The 21923-nt window shown below is 41.5% G+C and overlaps 8 protein-coding genes and 1 non-coding gene across 12 annotated transcripts; 5 read left to right on the forward strand and 4 right to left on the reverse strand.

The window, feature by feature from the left end:
- The first annotated feature begins 49 nt into the window (after positions 1–49).
- On the forward strand, positions 50–2630 carry LOC108146327 (mitochondrial import receptor subunit TOM22 homolog). 2 transcript variants are annotated; one of them, XM_017272293.2, is made up of 3 exons: positions 50–170; positions 1130–1165; positions 1918–2630. In XM_017272293.2, exons 1-3 carry the CDS (start codon positions 150–152, stop codon positions 2224–2226), a joined length of 366 nt encoding a protein of 121 aa, XP_017127782.1. In that variant the 5' UTR covers positions 50–149; the 3' UTR covers positions 2227–2630. The 2 variants fall into 2 exon arrangements, with proteins under 2 accessions (XP_017127782.1, XP_017127781.1); XM_017272292.2 differs by lacking the exon at positions 50–170 and adding an exon at positions 597–963.
- Positions 2585–5380, reverse strand: LOC108146326 (anaphase-promoting complex subunit 5). 2 transcript variants are annotated; one of them, XM_017272290.2, is made up of 3 exons: positions 5210–5380; positions 2998–5146; positions 2585–2931 (listed from the first exon to the last, which is right to left on the reverse strand). In XM_017272290.2, exons 1-2 carry the CDS (start codon positions 5327–5329, stop codon positions 3005–3007), a joined length of 2262 nt encoding a protein of 753 aa, XP_017127779.1. In that variant the 5' UTR covers positions 5330–5380; the 3' UTR covers positions 2585–2931; positions 2998–3004. The 2 variants fall into 2 exon arrangements, with proteins under 2 accessions (XP_017127779.1, XP_017127778.1); XM_017272289.2 differs by lacking the exon at positions 2585–2931 and having other exon boundaries at positions 2959–5146.
- A 454-nt stretch (positions 5381–5834) lies between these two features.
- LOC108146506 (very-long-chain enoyl-CoA reductase) lies at positions 5835–7999 on the reverse strand. Its single transcript, XM_017272542.2, has 4 exons — positions 7560–7999; positions 7183–7399; positions 6270–6385; positions 5835–6202 (listed from the first exon to the last, which is right to left on the reverse strand). Exons 1-4 carry the CDS (start codon positions 7928–7930, stop codon positions 5998–6000), a joined length of 909 nt encoding a protein of 302 aa, XP_017128031.1. The 5' UTR covers positions 7931–7999; the 3' UTR covers positions 5835–5997.
- Positions 8000–9296: 1297 nt separating this feature from the next.
- Positions 9297–13011, forward strand: LOC108146194 (polyubiquitin-C). Of its 2 annotated transcripts, XM_041708515.1 has the most exons (3): positions 9298–9429; positions 10206–10598; positions 11511–13011. In XM_041708515.1, the coding sequence occupies exons 2-3, from the start codon at positions 10217–10219 to the stop codon at positions 12962–12964; spliced, it is 1836 nt and encodes a 611-aa protein (XP_041564449.1). In that variant the 5' UTR covers positions 9298–9429; positions 10206–10216; the 3' UTR covers positions 12965–13011. The 2 variants fall into 2 exon arrangements, with proteins under 2 accessions (XP_017127597.2, XP_041564449.1); XM_017272108.2 differs by having other exon boundaries at positions 9297–9429; positions 10206–13011.
- A 304-nt stretch (positions 13012–13315) lies between these two features.
- LOC108146487 (vacuolar fusion protein CCZ1 homolog) lies at positions 13316–15104 on the forward strand. The gene is made up of 4 exons (XM_017272516.1): positions 13316–13450; positions 13511–13608; positions 13673–14472; positions 14605–15104. Exons 1-4 carry the CDS (start codon positions 13367–13369, stop codon positions 15081–15083), a joined length of 1461 nt encoding a protein of 486 aa, XP_017128005.1. The 5' UTR covers positions 13316–13366; the 3' UTR covers positions 15084–15104.
- LOC108146488 (ragulator complex protein LAMTOR4 homolog) lies at positions 15040–15691 on the reverse strand. Its single transcript, XM_017272518.2, has 2 exons — positions 15468–15691; positions 15040–15406 (listed from the first exon to the last, which is right to left on the reverse strand). Exons 1-2 carry the CDS (start codon positions 15611–15613, stop codon positions 15187–15189), a joined length of 366 nt encoding a protein of 121 aa, XP_017128007.1. The 5' UTR covers positions 15614–15691; the 3' UTR covers positions 15040–15186.
- A 487-nt stretch (positions 15692–16178) lies between these two features.
- Positions 16179–18382, forward strand: LOC108145774 (gustatory and odorant receptor 63a). Its single transcript, XM_017271343.2, has 3 exons — positions 16179–16534; positions 16594–16743; positions 17208–18382. Exons 1-3 carry the CDS (start codon positions 16229–16231, stop codon positions 18318–18320), a joined length of 1569 nt encoding a protein of 522 aa, XP_017126832.2. The 5' UTR covers positions 16179–16228; the 3' UTR covers positions 18321–18382.
- Positions 18383–18580: 198 nt separating this feature from the next.
- Positions 18581–21722, reverse strand: LOC108146494. The gene is made up of 4 exons (XM_017272526.2): positions 21290–21722; positions 19712–20093; positions 19519–19655; positions 18581–19462 (listed from the first exon to the last, which is right to left on the reverse strand). The coding sequence occupies exons 1-4, from the start codon at positions 21431–21433 to the stop codon at positions 19373–19375; spliced, it is 753 nt and encodes a 250-aa protein (XP_017128015.1). The 5' UTR covers positions 21434–21722; the 3' UTR covers positions 18581–19372.
- LOC121467163 lies at positions 20649–20924 on the forward strand. The gene has a single exon (XR_005977313.1). It is a non-coding gene; the product is annotated as a U11 spliceosomal RNA (small nuclear RNA).
- Positions 21723–21923: the final 201 nt, after the last annotated feature.

The following is a 21923-nucleotide window of genomic DNA, read 5'->3' on the forward strand; positions in this document are numbered from 1 at the left end:
AGCTTCTGTCAGTTGGAAATCTAGAAATCGTAGTACCTATAAAGTTGTGCTGTTCGGTTTGACAAACGTTTCCTAAATTTCTGGCTCTGCGCATAATATTGTGTATATTTTTTTTTTTTGAAGACTTCTAACGCGGTTAAGTTACGACAATGGGTGAACCCGAGGAAAAAGTGAGTACATCAGTGAAATTGAATCCATTTGCTTGTGTGGGAACTGCAGTTTGCGCTTCAATGCTACATATGATGCATATTCGAATAAACTCTGGTTTGTCATTAACTTTACCAAGTAAATGTTAGGTGAATACATGAAAATCAGTAATTAAATGCTCAGTAAACCCGTTAAAATATTTTTGGGTATTCAAACGCTTACAAAAAAAAAGTATCAAAAATTGATACTTTTGACATGACTGTTTTTAGTGAAAAATCATATTTAAAGGTTTTTGATTGTAGGATAAAGTATATAATTAATAATATCATGAGTAATAATAAGTACCATGACTATTCATTAAAAAATCAAAAATACTAGAAGTGCAAAAACGCTTTTTTAGATTTCTCACGAATGCGTTGCGATATATCGATTTCGTCGATATCCACTATCGCTAAAAGTCCACCACTGAGCTCACGAGGAGCAGCACGGTATAAAATCAATTTTTATTGAAATTTTAAGCGACTGCGAACGAAAATTCCGCTAAGGCTCAATTAAATGCCAATGCGAACAGCATTTTGCGATCAATTTCCGTGATAAGTTCTGTAAGGGACCTTTCCAGGGGTGGCTATAAGGACAAACCCTAGATTTTCCGAGCGTGTGCGTTGATTTTAAGCCGCAAAAGTGGATACCGAAACAGTGAAAATCGAGGATTTGATGGACTCTGATCCTGAAATCGAGTTCATTGAAAAGGACAGCGGGATGTCATCGTTAGGCGGCAGCAAGGACGAAACGCCCGAGCGGCGCGCAGTGGCAGCCGTAAGTAAAAAACGTGGAGGCCCCTCGGAAACCCCCTCCGTATTCCCGATTCCCCTCAGTTCTTATCGTGCTCACGTAATTGTCGGTCAATCGCAGCAGCTGTCCCACAGAAGCGACTTCTTGATGCCCTGTACTAATCATCTTCTTTTCCCCTGCTTTTTTACAGACTTCAAATGAGCCACAAGGCGAAAATTACGATGATGTAAGTGGACCTGTTTGTAAACACAACATGCAAACTAACCTCAAACTTGAGGAGCATAAAGCCCACCATAAGGACTTTATTGAAGAAGAATTGTCCTTTTTGTATCCTTACTTTGAAGGGTTTTAACTTAATTTATAAATTTAATTTATATATTATTTGGTTAAGAAATCTGCTGTTAGCCAAAACGTGCTAGTACGTTAAAAAAGGTCATTGTCACTATGTATGTGAGTTTTCATTCTTTCTTTCTTTTTTAATGAAGAACTATGCCTTAAGTTTATTCAAATTCCTGTTAAGACAACAATAGAAACAAGCAAGTTGATTGTTAAAGACATTTTCATTATTGGCCCTAAGTATAGGTCATTTAAAAAATTTTTTTTTTAATATAACTGAATTGTAGACTAAATTCCTTAGTTCATTATAATATTTTGATTATTTTGATACTTATTTGTGGAGTTTTATCCAATACGTTAATCTGATAAAGCTCTTCTTCAGGGAGGCTTAAATTAATTTTTTTATACTAGTGAAGAATAGTACTAAAAATGTTTGAAATTTCTAACTCTGCACTTTAACCCAGTTCAAACAGAAACCCACATCACATTTACAAAAGCATTCTGCTTGAAGTTTTAATGCTTTTGTTAATCATCAAGGCTTAAGTCCTTTTCTCTGCCATCTTTGTATCTTAGTATAGAAATGTACTAAGATAAAATAAAATACGCAATTTCTTATACCCCTCTTCATGCCATTTCCCACAGGAACCCGAGGAGTCGGCGTCCGAGCGAATCTGGGGCCTGACAGAGATGTTCCCGGAACCACTGCGCAACGCGGTCGGAGCTGTGAGCAAAGCCACTGTGAACGGCGTCAAGGGATTCTACACGTTCTCGTGCAACGCCAGCTGGATATTCTTCACCAGCTCGGTGATCCTGTTCGCACCGGTCATCTTCGAGACGGAGCGCGCCCAAATGGAGGAGCTGCAAAAGTCGCAGCAGAAGCAGGTGCTCCTCGGACCCAGCAGCGCGATGGGCCCTGGAGGATCCTCGCCCAGCTTACCCTTGATTCGTTAACCGAGAGACACCCTACACCCTACCACATACGCATATTAGCTCTACGAAAACCGGCAGCGGAACTCCGGAAATTGCCACACGTTAGCTTAAGTTTGTCGATACCAATCAATCCCAGTCGAAATCGAGAGGTTGAGGACGTCCCCCGAATGGCCGAAGCTATTGCGCCAGCAATAGCACCCCAAAAGTAGTCACCCATCATCAAATGCCACTCCATAGCCCAGCATTTACACATCCACATTCAAGGAACTCCCTTCCGGTCCAAGGAAACGTCGTCCTCTTCGATCGAAGCGAACAGTTGCAAAACTTCAGATAGGTGTTAGCATTGTAGTGGCGTACAGTGTATAAACAAAGCAACCACTACGGTTTAAACCAATTAATAAAACTACGTTTATTAATAGTTAAAATTCCAGTTGTCCAAGTTTTGTTTTCATGTGTTTGCTGTTCATGATTATAATATTGTCTTATGTTATTCTGAGTATTGGAGGGTAACATAATTTAAAGACAGTTCTAAGCAAAAATGCTAGTATTTTTCATAATTTCAACTGATTTGTCAGTTTTTAAGCCCACACAAATCAAACCAAACTAAAAAGAATCGTGGATTGAAGATCTGATCATACTTTAAACATGGAATTATCAAATCTTGGTTTCATTATTGATTTGAAAGCTAATCAATCATATTAAGAGTTTAAGTAGTAACCCAAAAAACTGAAAGTATAATGGATATTCTCCATATAAACGTAAAAATAATTTTATTTAGATTCAAGCACTTACTGCAAGCCTAGGGACTCCCCAGATATTCCCTTGGAATCGGATGGTCCGTGAAATAACGCCGGAACTCGCCAGCATACTTGTTGCGCAAGTTGCGCTCCCCGAATTCGTTAAAACGCTGGGCCAGGAACACAAAAACATCCAAAACTTTGGCATGAGCTGAGAGCTTCTTGAACGATTTAGCGGCTCGCTCCAAGATGTCCAGGGACTTGAGGAGCTGCGCCTTTCGCTCCTCCACATTGTTCTGACTGATGGCCAGCAGGCAGCGAACGAACACAAAATCTGTTTTGGCCCGCTCGTAAAGACCACCATTGATGTGGATGTCGTGCATGCAGCGCTTTATGGCCTGATAGGCTTTCTGCGGCATTCCGAGGAGCAGAAGTTGCTGGGACAACAGCAGGTCCACCAAGGCCAACTCGTAATCCATCTGTGAGTCAGCCATTTCCTCGGCCACGCGCAGCAGAAGCATAGTGGTTTCGCTTGAAAAACGACCATCCGCCATGCCACAATAGCCAAGCAGGACTTGAACCCGCATTTTAAGGAGGAAAGGCAGGTTTTCCTGCGTGGCCAGCTTGTCCAGCAGGCGCCTGGCATTGAAGAACTCCCTTTTGGCAACGTATATCGAAGCCCTTTGCATTATGGCATCCGAGGAGTCTAGCAAATACAGCTGATCACAGGCTTTCAAGGCATCATGCCAGCGACACTGGTAAATGCCCGCTTGGATGACCACATGGCATTGGCTGATCATCCAGCTCTCGGCGCTGGGCATACGTGGAAAACGCTCCTTAGCCCGATGCAGCAGCACTTTAGATAGTTGCGGCTCCCCCTGCAACTGAAGCCACAGGGCGTAGCTGGCTAAAGCGCTGCCCAGACCCGAAGATCCGTTGCCAAAACGATGGCGGGCTGATAGTAAAACCTGGGAGTACAGGGCAGCCAGTTCGTGCCTTCCATAAGCTGACCACACGGCACTCCTTAGGGCCAAAGCCTCCGAAGAGTGGTCTGGAAAGTTGTTAAGATTGGTGAGATTGTCGCTGTGCTGCAGGAGATCGAAGAGTTTCAAGGGCTGATAGCCAGCCACTGTTCCCAGTTTTACGGCAAAGTGCAGGGCCAAAGTGTAGTTCTGCAGCAAAGACCTATCCACTTCGTTGGCATCCTGCACACTCTTTTGCACAGCGGACAAGGGCAGCTCATCCCTGAGCAGGCAGTACCAGGTATTGGCCAGATTGAGACTCTTTTTGTCGCCGTGCTCCTGGGCCAACATAATGCTTTCCCTGAGCGCCACTAGCGCTTCATCGCGATGACCAAAAGTGGCATGCAGCACTGCCAAATTGACGCAGAAGTACTGATAGCCCTTCTCCTGGCTCATCAGCCTCACGGGACTGCGATCCAAAGCTCTGTGCAGAGCAGAGAGTGCGTTATTGTAGTCCCTCACCCTCAACTGGTTCATGTAGCCCAGGAAATAGGGAGTGGTTGTGAGTGGCAGGTCGTGTATGATCTCCTGGATCTTCTTTTGCAGCTCCAAAGGCGGCAAAGCCATCCGCTCATTGCTCTCCAGCAGTACCGACTGCTTGTTGATGAAAAACTTGGCCTGTTTTGGCGCCCATTTGCTAAGCGGATTGCGTTCTAGAGCTTCGATCTCGTCTTTCTTTACAGTTTCAGGATCTGCAGGCTTTTCCGTAACAGGATTTGGAGGTGGAGTCTCTTCCCGGTGGAGTATGCCACCAGCTACGGCCATTCTCGAGCCAGAGGCTGCTGCACGAACTCCTCGCTCGTAATAGGAGCAGATGTTCTTGTACATATCCATCATTTCGGGGAAACTGAGGCGTTCCAGGACCACGCCCACTCTGCGCACATAAACGCCCACCATGCTGAACTGGCTTATGCCGTAGTTCTCGTTTAGAATCTCATCGATGTTCTGGATCTCAGTGAAATCAAACAGGGACTCAATGCTGCCCGCACAGAATTCGGCCATGGCCTTTTCGAAGGATTCCAGCATCAGGGTGTCCAGTTTATATCTGCCCGTGGTCAGCAAACTGTGCAGCTCATTGTAGCTCTTATCGGCCTCCTGGACCAGCTTGAAGACAAGAATATAGAACATGCGACGTCGCTGGGAGCCCATGGATACGCCGGTGTCCAAACAGGACTTCTTATTCTATGGAAATGTAGTAATGGGTAATATCAGGTTTTGGGGTCTGTAAACTTGGGAGGCACCTACGATCACATATTGCTTCAGCAATATCAGCACGGCTATCTTGTGCGCCGTGGGTGTTTCAATGCGGGGTGGCTCGATTTTGGAGGAGGGCTCCAACGTGTCCAGCTCCTCAAACAGATTCATGATTTAATTTTCAATTTAAGTGCACAGATTACTTTTCCTGTTTGCCGGCAAAACGTAAACAATAAAACCAGCAGCCGCAGCCAACTTAGCTTCGTTACAGATGACAAGCAGTTGAGAAAAGTTGAGCTTTCAGCCATCTGGCAACTCTAGAAGGCGCGTGTTTTGAATATTGGTTTATTACAATTGGAAATACAATCAGAAGGCGCGTGTTTTGAACATTGGTTAGTTCCACTTGGAAATAAAATCAGACGTTTATATAAACATGAAATAAATAAATATATTGCTTGGTTTATATATTTATTTAAATATTAAAGCCAAAAAAATTGAGCAAAATGTAACTATATATCATTAAGCTCCAAACTAGAGCTGCGCCTTAGATTTGTTCAAATTTCTGGGCACCTGGCGCACCCAAATAAACAATAACTGATTACGCGCGCTCCATCGAACTGCCCATACGATCAAAGTCCATAAAGCGACGAAATATGCACATGCCAACCGTAAACCGTACGCTTCTCCAAATTGTATTTGCTTTAAATCAACGAAAGCACAAAGTTCACTAGACAACTACCCGGTTAAACGCTAGCCAAAATGTGTAAATGTGTAATGTGGAATAGGTAATTGGTAATACAGCGAATGTGTGTGTCGCGGGGACTTCCATCCTACAGAGCCTACAGGACGAACGGGAAGATGGAGCGGCGCTGGCGTGGATAGTCCTTGAACTCCTTCCTGTAGTTGCGGTGCTTGGCCAGAGCCCACACGGTCATCTGGAAAGCTCCGGCGAAGGCGAACAGATAGGCGGCCAGGCAAGAGGTCAGCACGGAGAAGGAAACCCAGGCACCGATCTCGTATGTGTAGTTGGGGCACGAAACCAAGCTGGAGTTGGGAAAGTGCCAATTAAAATACTAGTTTGGATAAAGGTTAATACTATCTATCTACTCACTTGAACAGCTTGGTCAGGGGATTGGCATCGGGCACGGGAATCTTGCGCACTTTGGTTCCCGGTGGACGCAAGTTACGCAGGGCAATGTGCACCGAAAAGTTGCCCAGTTCGCAGAACTGAAAGTCGAAAATCAAGTAAGAATAAAAGTTGGGAAAATATGGGAATATGACGACTAGTAATGGAAAACTTAAAGACTTATCAAAGTATTGATATGCAATTATGATGATTCATACATTGTTTTCAGTTTTTTATGCTTTCTTATCACCTAACGTTTTAGTCATTATTTCAATAAGTAGTAAAGATGAAGAATGCCTAGTATTCTGGTAATAGATTTAATTATGTTAATGCGATTGGTAAAATTAAAAACAAATAAAAATAAAATGCATAAACTATAACCTGCATTTCAACAAATTTTGAGGATGAACAACATTTAACATACTTACAAAAGAAATAAAAAATATGCTTCTAAACTAATTAATATTTCATAAATAAAGCATATTGCTTTCAAAATGCCAAATATTTTGTAAGCTTCTGTAAAATATTTAAACTGCTTAGTAATGACTTAATTTTATTAACTTAAATCATACACAACAAATATTATCGAATTGTATATAAACATTAAACCATTTTAAAGGATTTTAAGTGAGTAATTTCATGATATGCACACTAATTAGTTAAAACTTTTCTCACATATCTTGTTAAATAATTATATTATAAATTTAAAGTGACATACACCTTATAAAAATGACCAATTTAATAAGTAACAAGTGTTTATTAATGTAAATTTATGTTGTTACTGCTAAAATAGAAGAATTTTGTTTTGGAAATCATTTGGCTTTGAGAGGGTTTTAAGATTAAAAAAATACCCATTTATAGTATTTTGTCATCCGAATCCAAACCCCAAAATACTTACAGCAAAAGCGCCGAGAGCTGCCCAAACAGTGCACATGCAGGGCGAGGTGAACTGCGGATGGTTCACGTGGTAGGACACATAGGCCGTGAATCCCCAGTAGTAGGTGCAGTTCTTGAAGAGATTCCTCAGCGGCATGGTGGCATGGGAGAACCGGTGGACGAAGATGGTCTCCAGTAGACGCTTCACATAGTGGACCGTATAGCAGCCAGCGGCGATACTACAAAATATAAAGAAAAGAAAGTGGGTTACTGGGTGAACCAACATCCAAAGTTCGTGGATAATTATGCAGAGCTGTTGCGTTTTAGTTTGCATAAGCGACGAGGTCAATTCGGTCGGAAATCGAATGAAAGATTTCAGCGACTTTCTAATATACTCACTGGGTGGTGAGGGAAATCGGCAAAGTGGCCGACTTGCCGTAGATTAACTCCGGCCGGAAATAGAAAATCAAGTATACGATCAGGGGACCGGCGTATTCGGCGAGAAAGACGGTTTTCCAGCCAATCTGGGGACCCAGATCCTTCACATAAACCTTATCACCGGTTCGCAGGGATAGGGATTCCAATGTGTCCGTATCCTTCAGACTTTTCCCCTTCAGCTCCAATCGCAGCGATTGCCGATTGGCATCCGGCGTTTGCTTCAAGCTCTTGTGGATTAGGGCGCGCAGATCCCCGATGGGCGTGGCGCCGGAGGGCACCTTCACCTTTCCATAGGGCTTGCTGTTCTTCGCGTTCACTATCTCCAGCTCCATTTTGCGTCCGGTCCGCGCTTGCAATCTATAATGTCCGAAATCGAAAGCTGGAAAAAAATCGCCGATAGCAGGTGGGCCGGGTGTGACCGTATCTGGGGGGTAGAAAAATCCACTAGCTCTGGAATGGTCACATAATTAAGTGGCATTAAATTTATTTCTTTGCTGATTTGCCAGGTAAATTCGACTATATCAACACCTAAACTTACTAAAGCTACTTAAAAATAAACTACGAAAAAAATTCTTTTTTATTTAAAAAACGGGAGTTAAAAGTTTTATGACAAACAACTACGAGTAGTGATGAATAGAGCCGATTTCAACAATGGAAATTTAAAACTTTTAAGTAAATGAAGACTGGATTATGAATTAAATGTATTTAAAACATGCCTTTTATAAACAAAGTTTTTATAAAAATATTAAATACCAAATTAATATAAGCGACGGCAGATATTTGAATTTTTACAAATAAATTTAACAAGGTAAATACAAAATTTTTATGAGTGTCAAGACTAGATTATGGAATAATATTATTAAAAAGATTTTACAAATAACTTTTTGATTTATAAAAAGGGATTCTAAAGAATTAATTTTTGTCTGATTTCTACAGTAATCATAATTAATGTTTATTTCCAAAAGGGTATAAAATCAAAACTATTTTTAAAGCAGTCGTTGCTTCGACAGTCATCACATCACACTTTCAATACACATTTACACAAAATTTATTCAAAATTGTCCAGTCAAGCTGCGTTTTTAAAAATAAATTTGCCGGTAAAGAGTACAGTGTCAAATAAAGGCAAAGTAGCAAAGGTACAGGCGAATACTACAACTGTTTTGAACAAAACTTTGGAATTCGGTAAGTGTAGATCTAATCTTCCTGTGAAATTACTGTCAATGTCAAAATTTTCTTCAAGTGATCAAAGTCAGTACGGTATCGAGGTCTTTTTTAAAATTGTTCCTTAAAAATATTTTTACTCTGCATTGTGGTGAGTAAGCAGTGAAAAAACCTTGAAAATTCAGCGTATAGGAAAATACGTATCACTATATACTTATATTTACGCGAGTCAAAAATCATTTGTCACGAACAGCTTATTCATATTATTTGAAATTCGAAAGGATGTTTTACTGAAATTTGGTTAGTTAATATATTTTCGGTAACATATATGTAGAATATAGTAAAGTATGTTTCTTGTGAATTTTCAGCAATTCAGAGATTCAGACGTTTCGGAAATACCTGAATTATTTAATTTCCTTAAAATGTAATTGGTGTTCAATAAATTTCAGTGTAGTGGCGTATTTTAAAACAAAGTAGCAATTTTTAGTACATTTTTTTGGAGACCGAGGGTATAAATTGCTCTTCCGCGAACGGTCTCACTTAAAATCAATCTGACAATTGCAGCAGCAAGTACAAGCGTAAAATCAAACGAACTCATATAAAGTATATATTATTTAATTTGTTGGTGATTAAAAAAAGAGGAGAATACCTTCGAAAGTTACAAGAAAACGTAAGTTTTTAAGCTACTAACCGTCTTTATAACAAAAAAAAGGCCGTAAATAATGCAGAAAAAATGCAGTTCAAGGTCTTTGTTCGGCCATTTTGTTTTTTCTTACTCAACCCTCTGCGGAATCAGAAAATTAGAAATTGGCAGCTACGCATTTCTTATTTAACATTAATTTGGCATCAAAATACAAACAAATCTATAAATAAAACTTGCGTGTTTATGCTTTTTCGCCAAGATGGCAATGGTGAAATTCGCAGTGACGCCACTGAAAATTCGAGAAGTCACGCATACAAACACGCATTTGAGTGATTGCAATACTAGTTTAAGTAACTAAAGCAATTGCTAGAAGTAAATTTGTTTTTTAAGCTCAAATAAAAATCATTATGCTAATAAGGCCACGTCTGAAAATTTTAAATTACTTGCAACGACGTGACGTCATCAGTATACATACGAAAAATAAAAGTGTATGTATGCATTTTGAGCTGCGTATACATGTACACTCACACAACGATACAAAAGTGACAAAGCAACGGAACAACGGTTTCTCAACTTCCCTTTGTTTCCCTCTTCGTTTCCTTTTGTTACAATAATCGGAAAAACGGGAAAAAAAGTCAAAACGATAATATTAAATTTGAACTTCAATAGAAAGCAGGCGTTGATTAATTCGTATACTCATTTCGATTAGTCAGACAGGGAATTTCATTAGTTGTGTAAATTTCAACCAACTGAAAAGGTCTAACTTTATACTGATTTTCCATCTCTCGAATTTCTACCTGCAGAATAAATCAAAATGCAGATCTTTGTGAAGACCTTGACTGGCAAGACCATTACTTTGGAGGTCGAGCCTTCCGATACGATTGAGAATGTGAAGGCCAAGATTCAGGACAAGGAGGGCATTCCCCCAGATCAGCAGCGACTGATCTTTGCCGGCAAGCAGCTTGAAGATGGCCGTACTCTTTCCGATTACAACATTCAGAAAGAATCCACCCTTCACTTGGTTCTCCGTCTCCGTGGTGGCATGCAGATCTTCGTGAAGACCCTGACGGGCAAGACCATCACTCTGGAGGTTGAACCTTCTGATACCATTGAGAACGTGAAGGCCAAGATCCAGGACAAGGAAGGCATCCCCCCAGATCAGCAGCGTCTCATTTTTGCTGGTAAGCAACTGGAGGATGGCCGTACGTTGTCGGATTACAACATCCAGAAGGAGTCGACTTTGCACTTGGTGTTGCGTCTTCGTGGTGGCATGCAAATCTTCGTAAAGACCCTTACCGGTAAAACCATCACTCTGGAGGTTGAACCTTCTGATACCATTGAGAACGTGAAGGCTAAAATTCAGGACAAGGAGGGAATTCCTCCAGATCAGCAGCGTCTCATCTTCGCAGGAAAACAGTTGGAAGATGGTCGCACTCTTTCCGACTACAACATCCAGAAGGAGTCTACCCTTCACTTGGTTCTTCGTCTGCGAGGTGGTATGCAAATCTTCGTGAAGACCTTAACCGGAAAAACCATCACTCTGGAGGTTGAACCTTCTGATACCATTGAGAATGTGAAGGCCAAGATTCAGGACAAGGAGGGCATTCCCCCAGATCAGCAGCGATTGATTTTTGCCGGCAAGCAGCTTGAGGATGGACGAACCCTATCCGACTACAACATCCAAAAGGAATCGACCCTTCACTTGGTCCTCCGTCTTCGCGGTGGCATGCAGATCTTCGTGAAGACCTTAACTGGCAAGACCATCACCCTTGAAGTTGAGCCCTCTGATACCATTGAGAATGTGAAGGCCAAGATTCAGGACAAGGAGGGCATTCCCCCAGATCAGCAGCGTTTGATCTTTGCCGGCAAACAATTGGAGGATGGCCGTACTCTTTCCGACTACAACATCCAGAAGGAGTCTACCCTTCACTTGGTTCTTCGTCTGCGAGGCGGTATGCAAATCTTCGTGAAGACCCTGACTGGCAAGACCATTACACTGGAGGTTGAGCCCTCTGATACCATTGAGAACGTGAAGGCTAAAATTCAGGACAAGGAGGGAATTCCTCCAGATCAGCAGCGTCTCATCTTCGCAGGAAAACAGTTGGAAGATGGTCGCACTCTTTCCGACTACAACATCCAGAAGGAGTCTACCCTTCACTTGGTTCTTCGTCTTCGTGGTGGCATGCAAATCTTCGTGAAGACCCTGACCGGTAAAACCATAACTCTGGAGGTTGAGCCCTCTGATACCATTGAGAACGTGAAGGCCAAGATCCAGGACAAAGAGGGTATTCCCCCAGATCAGCAGCGTCTCATTTTTGCTGGTAAGCAACTGGAGGATGGCCGTACGTTGTCGGATTACAACATCCAGAAGGAGTCGACTTTGCACTTGGTGTTGCGTCTTCGTGGTGGCATGCAAATCTTCGTGAAGACCCTGACCGGTAAAACCATCACTCTGGAGGTCGAGCCCTCAGATACCATTGAGAATGTAAAGGCCAAAATTCAGGACAAGGAGGGCATTCCCCCAGATCAGCAGCGTCTCATTTTTGCTGGTAAGCAACTGGAGGATGGTCGCACTCTTTCCGACTACAACATCCAGAAGGAGTCTACCCTTCACTTGGTTCTTCGTCTTCGTGGTGGCATGCAAATCTTCGTGAAGACCCTGACCGGTAAAACCATCACTCTGGAGGTTGAGCCCTCTGATACCATTGAGAACGTGAAAGCCAAGATCCAGGACAAGGAAGGCATCCCCCCAGATCAGCAGCGTCTCATTTTCGCTGGTAAGCAACTGGAGGATGGCCGTACCTTGTCGGACTACAACATCCAGAAAGAGTCCACTCTGCACTTGGTGTTGCGTCTTCGTGGTGGCATGCAAATCTTCGTGAAGACCCTGACCGGTAAAACCATCACTCTGGAGGTTGAACCTTCTGATACCATTGAAAACGTAAAGGCCAAAATTCAGGACAAGGAGGGCATTCCCCCAGATCAGCAGCGTCTCATTTTTGCTGGTAAGCAACTGGAGGATGGTCGCACTCTTTCCGACTACAACATCCAGAAGGAGTCTACCCTTCACTTGGTTCTTCGTCTTCGTGGTGGCATGCAAATCTTCGTGAAGACCCTGACCGGTAAAACCATCACTCTGGAGGTTGAGCCCTCTGATACCATTGAGAACGTGAAAGCCAAGATCCAGGACAAGGAAGGCATCCCCCCAGATCAGCAGCGTCTCATTTTCGCTGGTAAGCAACTGGAGGATGGCCGTACCTTGTCGGACTACAACATCCAGAAAGAGTCCACTCTGCACTTGGTGTTGCGTCTTCGGGGTGGCATGCAAATCTTCGTGAAGACCCTAACTGGCAAGACCATTACACTGGAGGTGGAGCCATCTGACACCATTGAGAATGTGAAGGCTAAAATCCAGGACAAGGAGGGAATTCCCCCAGACCAGCAGCGTTTGATCTTTGCCGGCAAGCAGTTGGAGGACGGACGCACTCTGTCCGATTACAACATCCAGAAGGAATCGACCCTTCACTTGGTGCTCCGTCTACGCGGAGGAATCCAGGCTTAAGCTGAACACATTTCCAAATAAACACAATTCTTAGCACCGACACTGAACCCGAAATTCGTTTAATATTCAATAGTTACTATATGGTCACGCCTCTTTCTCTAAATTTGAAAGAGACGGGCATATCAAAATTCCAAATTTCAGTACAGACCAGGATTTCACTACTTACTGCTTAAATAAATCCAAATTTTCTTTTCAAATTCATAATACACACAAAATAAATGAGCAATTGTTTAAAACTGGTTGTTTTTAATGGGTGTTGATTTTTAAGTCAAGCAGTGCAAATAAAAATACCAACAATACTAGATTTAGTTGTTGCATCCCTGGTTGGCCACAAAGAAGGCGTTAGTACATATTTATTATTTACCTTTTGCGAAACTTCATTTTATGGGAAACTGGTGAAAAATGGCTAAATTACTGCAGCGGGTGGAAATTACGCTGCGTAGTTTTTACGTATTTAACTCGAGTTTTGGTGAGCAAGAAGGCGAGGTGGGTTTTTCTGGACTTGACGATAAGAAAACGCCCCCTAAATGAGTAATTTTCTTGCAGGAACACAAGAAAGTTTTGTACTACCATCCAAATGACATTGAATTAAACACGAAAATCAAAGATGTGGGGCTAAGTGAGGCCATTATAAGGTTTACAGGGTATTTATGGGACTTTAAACTTCAGTGTAAATGAGTAAGAGTAATTAATTAGCTGATTTTCCAGAACTTTTGCCTCCGAAGATGACTGTCAAGCGTTGCACACCCAAAAAACCACGCAACTTTTTTACCAACCTGAGCCAGGATATTGGATTGTTTTGGTTTTAAATGTTCCCAAGGAGGTGCGTTTGAAGGATGGAGTTGAAGTGGCCGATTATCGAGGTGCTGAGATCTCCGACAGGATTTATAGAGCCATCCTACGACATTGCTATCAAATGTTTCACTTCCAACATGGTAGCTTCTCCTCTTTTGCATCTGAGGAAACTAACAACGATAAACGAAGGGAACTACTCTGCCAGGAGCTTCTCCATTTCTATGGCCAGCACTTGACCAACTTAAAGGATCCCTCGCACTGTGATATCATTGACATGATGCATTCTATACAATATCTTCCCCTGGATAAATCACTCTTTTTGCGGGCCCAGAATTTCGGAATGCTGGGTGAGACCTTCCCTGCCATCAAGGAGTGCATAATGCTCTACCAGGAGCAGGTCCTTTGCGGCGGAAAACTCAACCCGGATGATCTGCACAGCCTGCATTCGTATGTGGTGCAGCATGTGCTAAAAGTGGAGGCCAGTAGCTCATCCATTGCCGTGAGTCCTTCGCTTAAAAGGAGCATTAGTGAGTGTCAGGTTGGCGGATTTGTGAGGAGCCAAAAGAAAGGTCGGGATGAAGGTCAGGAGGAGGCGGACAACCTGGAGGATCATCCACTGAAGGTCCATGTCATGCTGGAAACCAAACAAGTGAAGACCTACTACCTGCTCATCTATCGTGCGTTGCACATAACTCTCTGCCTGTTTTTTGATGGTACGTGTATACATTATAATGAAAACTTCAATTAATTAATATTAATATTGTAAATTCTAGAATGTAGACTACACGTGGCAAAAAAATCCTTAATCATCCTTTTTTAATTGCTAAAAAATCTCTAAATTTCAGCGGACCAACCTGCACCCAAACAAGAGCTATATGATGAACTCCACGCCTACATGGCTCCCCAATTGACATCCCTAGCACGGGACATCACCAGTGAGCTGACCAAGGAGGCAGTGGGTGCCACCGGCCAGGAGATCTCTTCCGGCAACAGCGAAAATGCACCCAAATATCTGTTTATCAACGAACAGAGCTTGCAGCATCATACGAACCTGCAGAGGCACTTGCCCCAGGGACTTCCCCGCAATGTGCTCAGTATCATTGCAGATCTGGCCAATCCCAGTGGCAGGGAGCAGGAGATGGAACCGGCCGAGGAGCTCCAGGTGAAGACCACCAACGACTATTGGATTGTGAAGAGGCGCTGCAACTACAGGCAGTACTATGTGATCCTGTGCAACAGCAAGGCCACGCTACTCGACGTCACCCAGGAAGCGAGACGCATTTTCGAGCAGGAGCTCACAGATGATGTATTTTTTGACAAATAAACAGCAGGATCAGATACAGAATGGGAGTGCGCCAATTGTGGTTGGTTTGCCCCGATCCCTGCCAGCAAAATCGGCATGTGGATGGGGCATCCGAAGACATGTTTCAAGCCAGCACGGCCCCGGAATCGCTGGCATCGTTGTAGACACTATTGGAAGAAGAGGAGCTCGTCGTGGTCGTGGTTGTAGCGGCTCCTCCATTTTGGGATTTGCTGATCTTCACTATATATATGCGACGATTGGACATGCAGATGCTGTAGTAGTGCTGCTCGTAGTCGATGGTGATCCTTTCGCAGCTCGAGTTCGGCATGAAGGACTCGTCGATACTGTGGAAAAAAGGAGTGCGATTGCATTAGTAAGTCCTTTGTTTTACTTGGGAAAAGCAACCTTTCTGTGAGATTTAGAAGACCCATTATCACATTTGCACTGCGCTCATCATTTTTCAGTTCTCCTCCGGACTCCAGAACTGCCCCATCCTCTTTTAAAATGAGGTAGCCTATTTGATTGGGCACAATCAACTTTTCTCTGTCCATTTTCCAATAATAGATTTATTTATTTATCTTTTGCACTGGACCCACACCCGTGGTACAAGTGTGACCAGAGAACAATTTAATTATGCAGTTAACGTTAGTTTGAGTTAGTGCAGTCTGGTAACACGTAAATTTAATTAAAAGTTTAATTGTTTTGAATTTATACAAATTTTACAATCTTAAATAATTTGAAACATTTTTTAGAGTTTTTCAAGATTAAAGTGTGAGAATGTTTTTTATTTTATTTCACAATTTTTCCGACCTAATGAAGGACTACAAGAAAATTCATTAAAAAAAAAGAAAATGTTACAATGTTACTCCATTTTGTTTTAAAAATGTTTATGAACAAGTGTAGGAATCTGTTTGGTTGCTTTCTCTGTTAATTTAAACGAAGTAATGTAATTACACTAAAAAAAACCTTTGCACTGCTTGAAAAATACTTAGTTCTATTTATACTTGACAGCCCTATTCCTAGTGTTGGAAATCGCTTAATTGCGCGCCATTGACACAAATTTGAAATTGGGACACCGGGCTAAGGTTAATGCATTCAAAAGACAAACAACGCACATCAACAGGAAACTAAAACTCCGGCTCTAAGTCAACAGGGGCGTGGTCGATATGGAGGCGTTTCCAAGAGCATGGCTAATGTTTTCGTCTGGCGGAAAAGTTTTAAAAGGCCATGAAAAAAGGAATTCCGGACACAGTCTCTCCGGAATGGCCAACTACTATCGACGCAAGAAAGGCGACGCGGTGTTTTTGAACGCCAAACCTTTGAATAGTGCCAATGCCCAGGCATATTTGTATGGCGTTCGCAAGTACTCCATTGGATTGGCGGAGCGTTTGGATGCGGACTACGAGGCTCCACCGGTGGATAGGAAAAAAAGCTCGGACAGTACGGCCTCTAATAATCCGGAATTTACGCCAGTTAGTAAAGCTAACTACTATAAAAAATCCATTTTAAAGAGTAACATCTTTGTTTCCAGAGTGTTTTCTACAGAAACATAGCTCCTGTCAACTGGTTCTTAAGGATTATTGGTGTATTACCCATCGTTCGACGTGGTCCTGCCCGTGCCAAGTTCGAAATGAGCTCTGCCTCGTTTATTTACTCTGTGGTTTTCTTTCTGCTTTTAGCGGTGAGTGTGTTTTTATATAGAAAAATAGTGTTTAAACCTTTTATGCCTCAAAAATGGAATCTTAAACATTAAAAGGTTGCTAACAAACAAAATATCCTATAAAAAAATACAATCCATTTCTTGTTTTGTAACATTCTCGTTCAATTAACATTTCAGTCTTAATAGTTATATAATTGTAGATTTCTCTTCCCAATTATATTTTAATTTCGTTAGAGTTTAACACGAATTCTGGAGATTAATTTGAAATTTTAAACGGTATAGGTTGTTGAGAAAGCTATTTTTAATTGTTTAGTATCCTCAGGGTTGTGCAGTTGATTGAAATTTAGATTTCATATGTTATGTAATTTTCTTAGAACAAATTTCATGAAAGTTGATAGAGGAATATTTTTAATTAATTTTTTATTTAAGTTTGGTAGATAAACGTCTGTATTATTATAGTCTAACATTAGTAATACCTCCCCCAGTGTTATGTAGGCTACGTGGCGAACAACCGCATCCACATTGTGCGATCCCTGAGTGGACCCTTCGAAGAGGCGGTGATTGCCTACCTGTTCCTGGTCAACATCCTGCCCATAATGATAATACCCATCCTGTGGTATGAGGCCAGGAAGATAGCCAAGCTCTTCAACGATTGGGATGACTTCGAGGTGCTGTACTACCAGATCTCGGGTCACAGTTTGCCCCTAAAACTGCGACAGAAAGCGGTTTATATAGCCACCGTGTTGCCGATTCTCTCAGTTTTATCGGTGGTCATCACGCACATTACCATGTCGGATTTGAACATCAATCAGGTGGTGCCCTACTGCATTTTGGATAATTTAACTGCCATGCTGGGGGCCTGGTGGTTCCTGATTTGCGAGGCAATGAGCAACACGGCGCATCTTTTGGCGGAACGTTTCCAGAAGGCATTGAAACACATTGGACCCGCTGCCATGGTGGCGGATTACCGGGTTTTGTGGCTCCGATTGAGCAAACTAACCAGGGATACTGGAAACGCCTTGTGTTACACTTTCGTGTTCATGAGCCTCTACCTATTCTTCATCATCACTCTGTCGATTTATGGTCTAATGTCTCAACTCTCTGAGGGATTTGGCATCAAGGACATAGGTCTTACCATAACAGCTTTGTGGAACATTGGACTACTCTTCTACATCTGCGATGAGGCTCATTATGCTTCGGTGAATGTGCGTACCAACTTCCAGAAGAAACTGCTCATGGTGGAACTAAACTGGATGAATTCGGATGCCCAGACGGAGATAAATATGTTTTTGCGAGCCACCGAGATGAATCCGTCGACCATCAATTGTGGTGGCTTCTTCGATGTGAACAGGAGTCTCTTCAAGGGACTGCTAACCACAATGGTTACATATCTGGTGGTCTTGCTGCAGTTCCAGATCAGTATTCCCACCGATAAGGGGGATTCCGAAGGAACTACTAACATTACTGTGGTGGACTTTGTGATGGACAATCTGGATAATGATATGAGCCTGACGGGAAGCACCACTGGGAGCAGCAGCAGCACTACAAGAACCACTTTGGCACCACCAATTAACAAGCAAAAGGCACGAAAGGGTTGAAAAACGAGTGAATCAACAGCATTAGGCTAAATAGATAACAAAAATATTATACATTTGAGATAAAATGCATCTGTAGCTGAGGCCAAATAATAAAAGCACCTAAAACTACATATATCTATCAAATACTTTAACATCTTTGTAAGGTATGTAACGCTCTTTACCTAACTCAAAACATTTATAAGGTAAAAATAATTCAATTAATATGTTTTTTATTTTTTTTTAATACTTAAACTTTTTTTGCGTGTCATATAAACCAAAAATTATATCATGTTACACTTTTATTTAATATTCATACTATTTCTAAAGCAAAACATTTAAAAGGTAGAAATAATAATACAAAATTGTTTTTTTATTATTAACAAGAGTTGAATATTTAGAACTCTTTTTCGCGTGACATATTAACCAGATATGTTACAATGTTTCACTTTTATGTGATATTCATACTTTAGTAGTTCGTTGCTAGAAAACAAGAGTACCTAAAATATTGCTAGTTAACTGAATTTAAGGCATATTTAGTTATTTTTATTAAAGTCTAACCAGAAAACCAACTTTTAACTTCGTTGCTATTGATTGAACGCCAATTTAAACCAGACAAGCTTTTCATTTTCTAGATTCCGCATTAAAATCCAATCTTACCGCTCTAAAATGTGGCGCATTTGTTAGGAAGACCCTAGTTCGAGTCCTGTTAGAAACTAAAATATTTTTTTTATTTTTAAAAATTTGTTTTCCTATTTTTCAAACTTGTTTTTAGGTGCTAGAAATTGAGTGGAGATTAAGTTCTACACAAAAATAGTTTATGTACTTGCCGGCAATGCCATATTGCCGACCGCGTTAAACCGAAACTGCCCTTGCTTCCTCTTTATTTTGGAACGTAGACAAGTTGTTTACGGTTTGGTATATGTGTTAATATGCCCCTCGATCCGCATCCTTTGGCTATCTAAAATAGTATCTCTTCTTCAACCATATCACACTCGGATTTTGCTATACAGAAACTGTAGTACAATTGCATTCAAGACACCTGATGGGGAAAAATCCAATCTCTCTTCATTCACTTAACACTGTCCATCGGGGGATTCGGTTAGGATGTGCTTGTAGCCATTGCTTCCCAAATACATATGCTCGCGTTGGAAACGATAGGGTATCTAGTGTGTAAGGAAGTTATTAAAGGATTCCGATACATATAATTTTACCAACTTACGGCTCCTGGAGCTGGACAGGGTATGGCCACTGTGGCAATCTCCCGAAGTTTGTTCATGGTACGCAAACTCTGGTAGAAGCTGTGCATCACATACCACTTGCAGTAGTCCATGCAGATCAAGATGTAGCAGACGATAACTGAAATATATTATATATATTATATAAAGCATTATAATGTAAGAGTAAAAACTCACAATAGGGCACCTGTCCGCCCAACAATTGCACAATCTTCGTATCCCTCAGCATGAAAACCAGAGCTCCCAAGGCCACCATCAGCAGGAACTCCACAATTAGCCAGGGAATGATTAGGCCCGGTTTGTTCTTGTAGACCCCAAAGAAAAGGGATATGGCACTCAGGGCATAAGTTCCAGCCACTCCAGCCATTACATATAGTAGGTTCTCCGTGGCAGCCGCCAATTGGGCGGCCGTTTGCAGGCGAAGATCATTGTGGAAGGGCGACATGTTGTAGAAACCATTGTCCTTCTGGTCCAGGATGTCCAGCTCCAGGACCTGGCACATCTGTTCGGCATGAGCCAATCCCAGTAAAACCAGGAACAGGGCGCAGTGCGAGATCAACTGGGTAAGATAAAATATATTTAAGGTTTTCTTTCCTTTGAAACAATTGATGTACATAAAAAAAAATTAAAACATTTAAAAAACATTTTTCATTTACAATATATATATTTTAATAGTCAGTCAAGTGTTCTAAACATTTAAAGACTTTCACTTCAGACTTTTAAACTCACTTTCTATTTGAACTTACTTTCTAATTGCACCACTCATCATAAAAATATATATATTTTATTAGTTGGTAATGTTAAAAAATTTTAACTTATTAAACATTTAAAGCTTCCCACTTAAAACTAGTATTACATTTTTACTAATTTTTCTGATTAAAGTTTATAGCAATTATCCATTAAATATATATACTTTAATAGTTAGTAAAGTGGAATTAAATTTTTTTTTAATATTTGCAGCTTTCCAGATATTGTGAAAACCTGAACAGCCCAGCGATCTTCGGAGGCTACTACCCCTATTAACCCCACAAAGTGAATGCGTGCTGCTCGTGTAATTCCCAACTGGTTTTAGCAGCTTTCTGCATGACACCCGCACATGCTCCGACAAAGCTTTAAAAAGGGCGCTCGTCCTGGCACGTTCTCATCACGGAACACAAGTGCAGACGCATTGCGCCGCAGGAGCGTCTCCTTCGCTCCGCTCCTGGGATTCCGGGTGCGGGCGGGGGCGAGCGTCCAATTGCCGCCCTTGACGTCTCCTTGCGCGCCCAGTGGGGTATGGCTTTGCATATCCAGTGCGTAATTTTTGTATTTGGGGCCGCGGCTGCAATTCCTGGATTGCTTGGGGATTCGGGACTCCCGATCCTCCTGCGTGCCAATGCGCTGCGCCCCGCCTTATAAATCCATTAGTAGAGTTTTAATATAATCCATATCTGTACCAATTTATTATAATAATATCTAGTTTTGTTGTTTATATTAATAGTAAACTAAATTTCATTAAACTTATTTTATTAAGTCCTGTTTTTCCTGGCTGCACGTTTTCTACTTGCAAGTCTACATAGGTATCTCTTGTATACATTTTTATTGAATAATACCTGGTTGCAATACAAATATATGTTGCTTATTTATATAGGAAGTTTGTTCATCGGGAAGATTATTAAAAAATCTCAAACTCTTAAACGTATTTTTCTTAATTTTAAGAATTCTTTTGCCTATAATTAATTTTAAACGGTTGTATATAATGAAACACCCACTCACCAATTGATAGATACTGGTCAGCAGGGCCGTGGTCCTGAGGTTCTTGGGCGATACGGGTGCCATCAGCATTTCCCAGCTGCGGCGACAACAGTTTTTCCATTTGCATCCTGCGGTGGACGAACCACTGACCGTCGGCAGCAGCATTTTATTGTAGTTTTCCCGTTTTTTCTCAATCAATTTATGGATTTTTCCCGCTTTCAGCTAATCAAAGAGCGAGGCAACTGTTCCGCGGCTGTTTCGTCATGCAATTGAATTGGAGACCTCTTCGCAAAAAGGTGGAAAGATAGAAACGGGCGACACCCACGCACCAAAAAACTTTTCCGGAGCTTTTTCTGTAGGTTTGGGTGGAAAACTGCACTCGCGAACTAATTAAAAAAAAAAACTATATGGATTAAACAATGTTGAGTGCCAAGGTCTGCGAAATGTTTTGACTCGCCGGAAAGCTCTTACGACTGTGTTTTGTTTCCCTTTTCTAGGGTAGAGTGTTTTGACTACGTTGTTATTGTTATTTGCAATTCATAAAAGGCAAACATATTTTCCATACTCCCAATTTTATGTTTCAAATCGCCTTATTATAATGATATTTTAACATCTTAAACTTTTAGTTTTTAAGTTTTTTAGTTTTAGTTTTTTT

This window comes from Drosophila elegans, unplaced genomic scaffold (genome assembly GCF_018152505.1).
Source record: "Drosophila elegans isolate 14027-0461.03 unplaced genomic scaffold, ASM1815250v1 contig_208, whole genome shotgun sequence".
In the NCBI taxonomy this organism is placed as follows: domain Eukaryota; kingdom Metazoa; phylum Arthropoda; class Insecta; order Diptera; family Drosophilidae; genus Drosophila; species Drosophila elegans.

Coding starts and splice junctions, on each gene's coding strand:
- LOC108146494 (XM_017272526.2), bottom strand. CDS start 21,433: ATGCTGCTGCCGACGGTCAGTGGTTCGTCCACCGCAGGATGCAAATGG. Junction 19,656..19,711: donor GGGCGGACAGGTGCCCTATT/GTGAGTTTTTAC, acceptor AATATATTTCAG/TTATCGTCTGCTACATCTTG. Junction 19,463..19,518: donor CCTGTCCAGCTCCAGGAGCC/GTAAGTTGGTAA, acceptor CTTACACACTAG/ATACCCTATCGTTTCCAACG.
- LOC108145774 (XM_017271343.2), top strand. CDS start 16,229: ATGGAGGCGTTTCCAAGAGCATGGCTAATGTTTTCGTCTGGCGGAAAA. Junction 16,535..16,593: donor ATAATCCGGAATTTACGCCA/GTTAGTAAAGCT, acceptor CTTTGTTTCCAG/AGTGTTTTCTACAGAAACAT. Junction 16,744..17,207: donor TTTTCTTTCTGCTTTTAGCG/GTGAGTGTGTTT, acceptor TACCTCCCCCAG/TGTTATGTAGGCTACGTGGC.
- LOC108146488 (XM_017272518.2), bottom strand. CDS start 15,613: ATGGACAGAGAAAAGTTGATTGTGCCCAATCAAATAGGCTACCTCATT. Junction 15,407..15,467: donor CTTCTAAATCTCACAGAAAG/GTTGCTTTTCCC, acceptor TTTTTTCCACAG/TATCGACGAGTCCTTCATGC.
- LOC108146194 (XM_017272108.2), top strand. CDS start 10,217: ATGCAGATCTTTGTGAAGACCTTGACTGGCAAGACCATTACTTTGGAG.
- LOC108146326 (XM_017272290.2), bottom strand. CDS start 5,329: ATGAATCTGTTTGAGGAGCTGGACACGTTGGAGCCCTCCTCCAAAATC. Junction 5,147..5,209: donor TGCTGAAGCAATATGTGATC/GTAGGTGCCTCC, acceptor ACATTTCCATAG/AATAAGAAGTCCTGTTTGGA.
- LOC108146327 (XM_017272292.2), top strand. CDS start 862: ATGGACTCTGATCCTGAAATCGAGTTCATTGAAAAGGACAGCGGGATG. Junction 964..1,129: donor AGCGGCGCGCAGTGGCAGCC/GTAAGTAAAAAA, acceptor GCTTTTTTACAG/ACTTCAAATGAGCCACAAGG. Junction 1,166..1,917: donor AAGGCGAAAATTACGATGAT/GTAAGTGGACCT, acceptor CATTTCCCACAG/GAACCCGAGGAGTCGGCGTC.
- LOC108146506 (XM_017272542.2), bottom strand. CDS start 7,930: ATGGAGCTGGAGATAGTGAACGCGAAGAACAGCAAGCCCTATGGAAAG. Junction 7,400..7,559: donor CCGATTTCCCTCACCACCCA/GTGAGTATATTA, acceptor TATATTTTGTAG/TATCGCCGCTGGCTGCTATA. Junction 6,203..6,269: donor CCCCTGACCAAGCTGTTCAA/GTGAGTAGATAG, acceptor TCCCAACTCCAG/CTTGGTTTCGTGCCCCAACT.
- LOC108146487 (XM_017272516.1), top strand. CDS start 13,367: ATGGCTAAATTACTGCAGCGGGTGGAAATTACGCTGCGTAGTTTTTAC. Junction 13,451..13,510: donor TTGGTGAGCAAGAAGGCGAG/GTGGGTTTTTCT, acceptor ATTTTCTTGCAG/GAACACAAGAAAGTTTTGTA. Junction 13,609..13,672: donor GCCATTATAAGGTTTACAGG/GTATTTATGGGA, acceptor CTGATTTTCCAG/AACTTTTGCCTCCGAAGATG.